Consider the following 11244-nt stretch of genomic DNA (forward strand, 5'->3'; position numbering starts at 1 on the left):
GGCCACTGGAAGCCTGCGTGGTCCAACTCAACATATAGCTGTATGGGAGATCACTAGGGGAAATTAGTATGTCTATACACGACAGAATGATTATAAATTTATCTGTTTAAAAGTTACTTATGTCCAGTTTATTTTATTTTTCTTACAGAGTGAAAATTATTACCATAATCCGATAACTTTATAAGTATGTCTTAGTGAAAATTTATCCAATAAAAGCATCAGTTGTCGGCTTTAGTTATAACAAGGCAAAAGTAACTCAATCGCGGTTTCTTTGGATCTCGAGTTTTCCGATTATTTAAAGTTGACGCCATTATGTGAAAGCAAACTAGTCAGTAAAAGCAACAGCGAAACTAGTTTTTAATTAAATTTTTTATTGGGATTCCGCATGGAATCTAAGCTAATTTTCAGTAATGTTTTTTGCTGAGTCGCAATTGCTAAAATACATGGTCGCTTCAACTACGCCCACGGTGGTTGAGGTACTACCTCTAGAGCTGCCACCGTCTACCAATTGCATCGCTGTTATCTATCTAGCGCAATCCACTTGATTTCTACTTATATTTCTTAGTTGTAGGATTACGTCATCACTCATCACTCATCGCCTTTTATATTAACCACACAATCTTTGCTCGGAACTTGATCGTCAATGTGTATTGTATCTGTTAATGGTGCACTTGCAGCACCTGCTGCTGCAGAGGTCGCACACGCCGTCATTGGTTCTGCGCAATCATTAATTTTTGATAGTTGGCTCATTGGCATAAAAACTGGGGGTGCGCGCTTGTTGAGTTTATATAGCAGCATACTTAGTATCATCGACATGAATAAACTCAATACAACTAAAGCAACACCTATGGCATAAATCATCTGAAAATATTTTTTAAACTTAGTATAAGTGGCGCTTTATTTGAATTTAGAAAAATGTCCTACCAGCCAATCTTCAAGACAACCGCATTTTGTATCTGTGTCCTGCGAACGCATTGATGGCACTTGATTTTGGTAATCTTTCAAGCATGTTACTAATTCTGTGAAGAATCTTCTGAATTCTCTGTTGACTTTTTCATTCAAAGTATCAAAAAAGTTTGCTCTGGTCATAGCATAAATTTTTTCAAATTTATAAACTTCATTTAACGCATATTTCAAGATTTTTCCAAAGCTTTTTGAATCAGCAGAGTATGCACGTGCGTTAATATTATTTAAAGTTTTATAGAGCAGTGTTGCATTGGGCACAAATTTTTCTGTATATAATTGCTTTTTTACTGGATGACCTATTCTATTAAATTTGCATAGAAAAATATCTGCTTCAGGTATACCCGCGATGTAATATTGTTTCACGTATGCTAAGTATGGCGCGCTATCTTCTATGGCTAGCAAGACTGGCACATAACTTTCATACCATTTTTCCTGCAGTGTATCAGAGACAGTAAATTGATAATCTGTTATATTTAAGCGTGATATGCTGTTCTGTGGAATTTCATGTTTAATATTTGTTAACAAATTATCTTGGATTTCGGCTGCTGGAAAATTGAACTCATTGCTGCTCGTAACTGAGAGGCATTCCAAAGGTATAGCTGTGGAGCTGAAGGCTTTGGTTGTAACAAGAGATCTAAGCAAGTTAAAAATTTTATAAATACAATGAAAACAAGTCGTATTAATCAGATGTTATTAAATATCTTAAAATGGTATTTTTTTTTTGAAATATTTATTCACCTGCTGCTAAATTCGTGACAAATTCCGGTATGAAGCACCATAGTCAAAAGAAAATGTAAAACTGCAAGCAGCGCTAGCACTGTAATCGATATGCAGCTCAAGAAATTAAAGCTAGGAATAAAAAAAATGTTTTGTTGTTCAAAATTTAGTTTTACTAAAGCCCAAAATAGATGTGCAGAAGCTCTGCGTGCAGCATTGCTAGTTTTGCTGCTACTCCTTTGATTTGTGGGCCACGACTTAAGTCAAATTTTGAGCGATGCCTCTAAATTTTGAAGTCATAAAACTTGCGTTTAATTAAAAATGTTATACATTACTAGCTGACAATGGTTTCAGTACGAACATCGACACTGAGGATGACGCAACGCCGAAACCAGTTTGTCTCGAAACCAAATTTGACAAGGGATGACGTAAATCGTTCCAATATACATCGTTTGCGCAAGACTCTGACATGCGCCTCGGTACTTTTCCATGTATGTAGAAACTACCTACCATGGCGGAACCATACAAGCTTCCAGCAGCTTGACACACATACAAAAATAAACAAAACTTCATTGCACTTTGTTCTTGTAATTCGATGGACTAACGCCAAAGCTGTATTGTATCTGTTGTTGATGTGTCAAATTATATTAAAAAAGTACCAATCGGCTAATTTTCGGCCGTCATCTGTATGGTTCCGCCATGGTAGCTACGTTCACTCACTTTGAATCCGAAATACGTTGAGTTTTCATTCAGCGTTATTCCGAATTAATAAATATCTAAACCAAGTATCGACCAGTTACCAATAAGATGATATCCCATCATATTTCAGGCAGAAATCCATGCAATATAAGTTTGCGGTAGACAATGTCTACCGAGAGGTTCATCATCGAAGAGCATCTACATTATGTCGGACAGCCAGGCGGCCCTGCGTGCCTTACAATCCTACAAAATTACACTGTAAACCAACCTTACTACGCAGAAATTCTACACATCCATTTTGAGCCTAAGATTTCGTATGAATTCTTATACCATTTGATGATAAAATTCGCTTCTTCATAGTAATTAAAAATTGAAAATCCGAGTGCCATAAAAAGCATATAGATAAGCTGGAATATACAAATTCTAGTAAATATATTTAGGGTATTCACGTCGCCTCGTTATCCAATTATCTGCTTGAAAATTATTGGTATTCAGTGTATTTTGGTTTTTTTAGAAACTCAGTAAAATATATAACAACATAATTAGATAAGCTGCTAAGCAATTTAATGTGAATACCCCAATTGTTAAACTTTTTTTAATTATATTGACATATTATTACCGCTGCCGTTACGAAAACCATAGCCATAGCCACAAAAAGAATATATTTTTGTATGCAACGCTTTTCTTGCAAATCAGAATTGCTGTGAAATTTGTTTGTTAACTCCCTAAAGTGGCGCGCTATTAAAAAATAATATTATTTTTTTAATTTTTTTACTTGTAATTCTATAACATATCGAAGGCTCAATGGAAGATCATCCCTGCTCGATAGTCACTTTGAAAACTATAACTTAAAGAATTTAAAGACTCTTGTTCTATTTATAGAGCTACAAAGAATTAATGTTGTCTCTTTGTATGAATTGGGCGGAGGTTGCCCATATTGCTTTTTTTGAATGTATGAAAACATTTATTTGCAACAACTTTACAAATTATTTAATTTAATCTTTAAAGACGTCTATTTTAAAATTTTAGGTAAAAACTCGTAAACTTGAAATTTTCTTTAAAAGCGCGCTATCTTACAATCCAGCAGAATAGCACTCTATCTCAAAATTGGTTTCAAAAATGACCTATCTCAGCTGAAAACCCATTTCATATGTTTTGCGATAGCTTGTTTTTGCAACAAATTTCGAGATATGCCTCTCTCAAACAGAAATTTACAATGTAACACAAAATCTGAGATAGAGCGCTCAATCGTATCTAGGAGTAGAGTGTTTTTCAAACCGCCGCCAGGATGAAGTGATCTTCCATTAAGCCGTTGCTTTTTCTTTACCCATTAGTTGCGAATTTCCAAACTCCGCGAACTTGGGTTTAATTTTCGCAATCGATTCTTTTATTTTAGTTATATTTGAATAAGCTTCTATTAAATAATTCAAGCACTCTTCTGTGTATTTATAATGGAAATTTAATGCACTCAGCTAGGGACAAATGATGAATCAATCGGGAAATATTAAAAAAGTTGAATTTCAATGCCACTTACGTGCCATACATTTAGGCCTTCTACCGCATGATAGAAGTTGCTTGTATTTTTAGATTCAATGGTCATATTGGATTGTAAAAAATTTATTCCAATACGCATAAAATCTCGCAGAACTAAGAATTTAAATGAAAATTCATAAATTTTGCAAAAATTTTGAAAAATCCACGGCTGAATGGAAGATCACTCTGCCTCCACTGCGTGCTAGCTCTAACTCCGCAAATATTAAAGTATAGTAAGTTCCAGAAGTAAGTAGTTTACAGAACGTTTAATTAAAGTTTTTTTTTTTTGAGTAAAGTTGTCTTGCAAACGCTTTTTAGAGACTACCTAAGCATATAGATCCCAATAAATTTTCAGCTGAGCTACAGTGCTATAAAATGCATTTTGTTATATGGCGGTATTTAACAAACCTCTCCGCTAGGACGATCTTTAAATTAATTTTTTTAGGCGTAATATTCCTTTCAGCTAGTCTAGAATTCTACCCAAAACTTGAGAAGTTTAACTTCGAAAAATACAAAATCTGTAAAGAGCATTCTTTACAAAGTAAGCTTTCAAAAAGGCAGTCGAGGTAGGGCAATCTTCCACTTTCCTTATTTTTTTTTTTATTTTTGTGTGTAGCGATCACGAAAATAGCAATGGCAACTTTTATCAAATTTCGTCAAAAATTTTTTTTCTATTTTATATAGTTTAACATTATTCAATTACTAGAGGTTTCTTCTTCAATGATGACAGAACTTTGACACTCCCAAAATGAAAAATCTGGACGGGTTAATTTTACGAAGTAAGGAAAACGGGGAAAAATTCGATCCCCTTGAGTGAAATTGTAGTAGACAAGTATCTTTGGTAGTATATTAGTAGTGATAATAAATTTGCAAATGCCAAAAGTTTTTTGGGGAAATAATACATTTTCTACTAAATATTTCGTGAATTGATAAAGTTATGTTGGTTTGGTCATTCTTTCAGAAGTTGTTTGAAGAATGCCGTACGTTAGAATTTTATTTAAAAATGCACTATCTTAAATTTGTTTTCCAAAACTCCCTACATGAGCATAAGTTCAATGCATTTTGTCATAAGAGGGAGTTAATGAAAAGCATTCTGAGATGAAGTGTTCTTCAATCTAATTCTAATATAGGGCGGTTTTATGACAAATCCTGAATTGAGAAATTTTTAAAAAATATTTTGATATAGGATGATTTTGAACAGGCAGACGACATGGGGTGATGTGCTACTCAGCAGCCGCAATGAACTGACAAAAACAAAAATAAAAGCAAATGGCTTATTGTCTTAGGACTTTATATTCCTACCTTGACTTTGACAGAAGAGTTAAACTTTTGTGCGGTCGTGCTATACAGGGTGTATTCACCCATTTATTCTGAAATTTCGGAAAACTCTTTTTCTTTAAGTGTTCATGGAAGCGTTCCGGATAAACCGTTAATTTTGAATATTTGGAATACGTTCATTTCATGCTACCTCACGAGGTCCGAATACGCATAATATTCCAAATATAAACCGCTTCTCCACACTCTTAAATGGAGACGAATGTTCCGAACATACGGAATTAATAGAACAGAAGGTCTACTTTTAATGCGCGCGCAAAAATATCGAGAGAAGTGTCAAAAGACGCGTATTGACCTCGATAACAATAATTCGAAGGCGGAAATAAAAATTTTAGCTCTTTCAAAAGATATTGACGAAAACCCGAAAAATGACCCTGGGTTGCGTTGAGGGCCTTCAGACGAGCTTATAAAAAATTACCCTGGCAGTTCTACCAATGAGCTGGGATCAAAATTAAATGCATGCATAATCCCTTTGTACACAAAATCTTTTTCAGTGCACATAAAAATTGCCAACTTCAACTGCAAATATCTCCGGACAGAGATACAATTTTTCTTTTCCGCTTTAGGATTATTGTTGTCGAGGTCTGCGTATTAGCAGTCGACTCCTGTTCTAGACTTTTACCTGAATAAGTTAACATGCTCAATGGGTACATTTCGTTATGGCATCTCCATTATTTACTTATGATATTTTTACGTGAATCGATTTAAAGTCGAGGTTTTGACGTTGAACCAGGCATGCTTAACCAACGAACCGATATCATTTCGTTACGATATTTAACGTTAATAAACGAAACAAAGTCATTTCGTTTCGTTTATTAACGTTAAGAACGTCAACTTAACGAAATGATTTTGTTTCGTTTTCTGCCATATCAAAACGAAATCAAATCGTTTATGTTGATTACTAATTTCAAACTATGCTGGCAAAGCTGATTGATGGCGCAGTCATTAAAGGTGAAAGCATTAGCCAAGCTGATTGCAACTTCTCTCAGGAATTTTGACAGCGCGAACATTTCTCAGAGTATTTTTGACATTACCACCAACGAATTACACAAACAAATTACATGGAGTTTGTTTGTGTATGTCCGCTCGCTGTTACCACCTTACGGCTTCACCATGGCTATAGCATTGCCAGCACAATTCAAACACAAAGTATCACGTTTTTCTTAACGTTTTTAACTTTAACGAAAGCTTTTCGTTTCGGTTAAAAACGAGATACAATTTATCTTGATAATTTCTTTATCGATAATATTTCGAAGTGTTTCAACGGAAACGGTGGAAATTTTTTGATAAACGATTAGCTTAACGTTAAGGTGCATCCCTGCGTTCAACGGATGAATTTTGAATTGGTTTAGGTTTCGTATGTTCACAGGTTTACGAAAGTGCACGATTCCTTGTTGTCCGTACTTTTCATAAAACCTATGTTCAGCCAAACTAATAGATCATGGCATAGTTAATAAATTCATCATAAAATTTAAAAAAATGTCCTAAGGAATTATGCTGTTAAGTACTTTTCGGGTATTTGTAAGCTGATTGCTTCCTATTTCTACTAATAATATTTTTCGAAAATTTTCAAAGAAACAACACAGTTAACGGATGTCAATTCGATTTGGGAGCAAAATGGCTGCAATTGTCAAAAAATGTGTCTGTCGAGCAAAGCTCTTGTGATTGAATCATGATAGTTTAAGAAAAAATTTCCATAAAATTTGAAACTGAAAATATTAGAGCTCTTAAAATATTCGAAAGACTCGATTAATCGACTTAGATTTTTGTACGCTTAATAATCGAATTTCACTATTGATTTATTTCAATCATTCGAATAATCGCAACACAGCGAATATTCGATTTTCAAAATGGAATTTTGATTTGATATGAAGTGTTCATAAAAAAAAAAACTGCATGACCACATATTTCTTCTTTGCTAGCTTGACGCCGGTGTAATCTAAAACGACCCCAGGAGTACCCCGAAATAGCCCCACGATCATCTGGAAATTACAACATATCGACCTCGAAGTGGCCCCGAAGAGCCACGAAATAATCTCCAATTGATCCCGATAATCCCAATAACCATCCTGATATGAGCCCGAATGTTTCCTTAAAGCCATCCCGAAATGACAACGAAATTGTTCCTTCAAAATTCCGAAATTGACCGAAATAATGCCGAAGTGATCACGGAGGGCAACGCACTACTTACCCTACTACTCTGCTATATTCGTTTGTAGTAATTGTAACAGCGATTATTCGAATAATTAACAACGAGAATTATTCGAATAATCAACTATGTACGATAATTCGATTTCACCTAACCGAACTCTGAAAACCGAATATTTCAGCATTCGAATAATTCAAACCTTCAAATTTAATAAATTTTGAACATCTTATTAAGCGCAATGAATTTTTTGAGCATTTAATTTTGTAGCTCAGAAATCTCTTAATAGAAACTTAAACAATTTTGTAAAATGCACTTAAATTTTAAAATTTTTTCGAACACATTTTTGGGATTGGTGCGCATAATTTCAGTTGCAAAACTTAAAGTAGTTTTTTCTTAAATTATCGAAAACAAAGAAGGAAGGATATAATGAACGAACTTTCATAAAAATTGCCACTGCTATTTTAGGGTTCGCTGCTGTATACTCACAATCATTTATTTCTATGCCCAGTTTAACCAGCTCATAGGAGATTTCTCGTAATATTGTTGTAGAATTTTTATAGAATAATCTATTCGCAAACAAATGTTTAAGCTGCTTAAAATTGGTTTGTTCGTTTTGTGCCATAATCTGCTGCCATTCGATGAGCTCTGCAAAAATATTGAATAAATGAATACAAATTTGAAAAGTTTGGTCCGAGTTTGAAACATTACCAGTTCTACATACCTTTAGCTACCGCTCTATCTAACTCTTTCAAAAAGTCCATCATATTATTTTTATAATTATCTTGAAATGTAGTATTTGTTAGTCCTTCGATGGATTTATAGTCGTCAAGATGATTCTGATCTAAAGTCTTTAGACTGCCGTGGTGCTGCTGCTCGTTATTATATTTTCTCAATAAATGATTAGCACGAGACGACAAATATAAACCTGCACTATAAGGAGTCTTTAATACCAAAGTTTACCGTTAAAGGGTTAATTTCATTGTGTACTTACATTAAAGGCAATAACAATAATATGAGCAGTAATGTGACCAGGCAACGGCAAACTCGATGCTTAGTTTGTCCACAACAATGCAAGCCTTTGATGCGACTGCATAGCCAAAACGAGCTACAAAATACGGATAAGAACATGTGAAATTATTTAAAAAAAAACATTTTTTTTTATTTAATAAATTTAAATCATTTTCTGAAGTTATTCGGAGTCACAGGACATAAGCTCAGAACGTGCTCAACAATTTCTTCCTGCAGCTCACACTTCCTATATGTGCTGTTACAGGTGTCTACTTAGTATGTCCATTGTGAGCCTTAAGTTTTCCCTTTTCAGAGTTATGAGCCACTTCACGAGTCTTGTTTCGTAAGTTTTGCGGCCCCGCGCTTCTGTCCATGCCTTTCCCTCTTGATGGATCATATGTGACTCCTGCCTACTTTTGATTTCTTCCAAATGGATTGGGACGTTTACCATCGATTCAGGGAGTGCTGCACCCTTCTTTGCCAAATCATCGGCCTTTTTGTTACCTTCTATCCCTTTATGACCGGGAACCCAGTAAAGATATATGGTCTGGTCTGAGCGAAGTTTTTTCAATGCTTCTTTACATTCCGGGGCACTTCTTTATGAAGTGCTGTATAAGTTTATTGCCTTAATCGCTGCCTGACTATCAGTATATATATTGACCCGACTGCAGCTTAAGCATGCTTTTTACATAACTTCTGCAGGTTTCTTGCAGGTAGAAATTCTTCAGCCGTTCGCTTGGTTGGCGCTATCAACTACTAAAACGCCGAGAGGTCAAACTCGAAGCTGGAAAAAAAAAATCAGAAACATTCTCTCACCCAATCACAGCGGCTAACCCAGCAATGGTTAAAAATGCAATCCATACTGCAAACTTTTCCAACAGCTCAAACCAATCATACTTAGCAACGCGGGGTCCGAAATCATCGTTTTTAACATAGCCATTTGGTAATTCGTCAATTTCAAATTCACTAAAAGTCCAACTCGAAAGTTGCATAGCCAAATTGTTTATACCACAATCGCCCTCATAATGATATTCGCCCATAGTTTTTTGAACTTTTGCGAAATTTGTATAAAAATGTTAAAATAACAGTTGTAAATTTACATACGCAAAAAATTTGCTAGTTTTCAAAATCAAATCACTCAAATATCGCACATAAAGGCAATGTTAAAGAAAATAAAGTTTTCGTAATAAAAATAAACTTCATAAATAATGCTTCTAACGAAGTGTCGAAAAATAGAAATACGCATAAAATAGGGTTGATAAGTTTTTCCGATAGAATGTCGGAAATCCCAAAAATCTTTTGCAGGAAAAACAAGTAAGGAAGTATAAGTTCAGGTGGAACCGAACATTACATACCCAGCTGTACACTTTAAATGCTGTTGTTGTTTTTTTTGTATGCTTAATAGTGTTACAAGACTGCGCAATAATACATATACCTATGGATCTATTCTGAACTAATTTTTTTTGTACCAATCGTATTTTTATTGTTTTGTTATATCTTTATTTTAAAATAAACAGTAGGGAAATCCCCATATCTGAAGGAAAACTTCATTGTTACAATGGCCTTGAATTGGCGTTAGCCTCTGTATCCTTTTTGCTTCTTTTAAACGAAAATTAGCTCAGAATAAAAGCATATGTGTATGTATTGTTACGAATTTAGTGCAATTCCGCTTATTTGTAAACTTCTACTAACGTTCGAATCACTAAACTGTTGAATAAATTACTCCAATATACAATAATGCAAAATGGCCTTTATTAAAGTACTTCAAAATAACACTTCTACTGCTCAACAGATAGCGTGCTTAAATCAAACTGATTCGTCATGCCTCAGCTGGTGCTGCTTTTATGCTTTTTGGTTTCCTCGTTGACATATTTCTAGGCATTTCTATTTCTAGAATTTGCTACTTATTTACCAGCTATAACATAACTACAGATACACATTATAGCTTCTTATATGCGCGTGTATATGTGAGTGACACTTCCACCGATGATTGCCTACTTTTGGGAGTATCTGAGATATATGCATGTGTTTGTGCTCTCCGCTGTTTGTATGGACATATGTATAGACATAATTATTTATTTGTTGATGTGCATACAAGTCACTGTTTAGTATTGGCTTAGAGATGATAGTATCCCTTAGCGTTGCTAATATTCGTCACTGTATCATTGCGCAGCCTTGTAACACTATTAAGCACAAAAAACAAACAACAACAGCATTTAAAGTGTACAGCTGGGTATGTAATGTTCGGTTTCACGCGAACTTAGACTCCCTTACTTGTTTTTTACTACGACCCTTTTTAAAGTCATTTATATAAAAGTAGACCTGATCCTTAACCAATCTTATGCTATAAGGAAAATATGTGTACACAATTTTGTTACGATATGTAAATTTTTCTTCGAGTTATGGCTCCCGAAACATAAAAAATTGCTTAGTCATAAAAGGGGCGGTGCCAAGCCCATTTTTTGAAGATTTGAAGATTTTCCTATTTATTGTTATAAATCCACTTGGGAAATGAAATACCATTGATATAAAGCTCTTTTTTGTAAATATATAGCTTATTTTGTTCGTCCACGACCCTTTTAAAAATCTTTTATATAAAAGTGGGCGTGGTCCTAAACTGATTTATTTATTTACTTAATCAACAAACAAGGTGTTTATAGACTGTTAATATACAAAACTTCAAGTTTACATAGCTTATTGAAAGGTATAGTTAACTTTATGACAATTATCTGGTTATTAGGTTCTTAAATGTAAATTTACTATAACTAAAATCAAACGCCAATTAATAGGAGTAAGGATTAAATTGAGATAGTGTCCTCCTAAGGGGACCATTAATT

The 11244-nt window shown here is 34.3% G+C and overlaps 1 protein-coding gene across 1 annotated transcript; it reads right to left on the minus strand.

The window, feature by feature from the left end:
* Positions 1-588: 588 nt before the first annotated feature.
* LOC137245866 (uncharacterized) lies at positions 589-9447 on the minus strand. The gene is made up of 11 exons (XM_067777072.1): positions 9224-9447; positions 8391-8504; positions 8121-8329; positions 7886-8044; positions 3917-4029; positions 3710-3854; positions 3002-3120; positions 2713-2789; positions 1705-1815; positions 925-1600; positions 589-861 (listed from the first exon to the last, which is right to left on the minus strand). Exons 1-11 carry the CDS (start codon positions 9445-9447, stop codon positions 589-591), a joined length of 2220 nt encoding a protein of 739 aa, XP_067633173.1.
* Between the last annotated feature and the right edge of the window lie 1797 nt (positions 9448-11244).

This window comes from Eurosta solidaginis, chromosome 3 (genome assembly GCF_040869045.1).
Source record: "Eurosta solidaginis isolate ZX-2024a chromosome 3, ASM4086904v1, whole genome shotgun sequence".
Classification (NCBI taxonomy): Eukaryota; Metazoa; Arthropoda; class Insecta; order Diptera; family Tephritidae; genus Eurosta; species Eurosta solidaginis.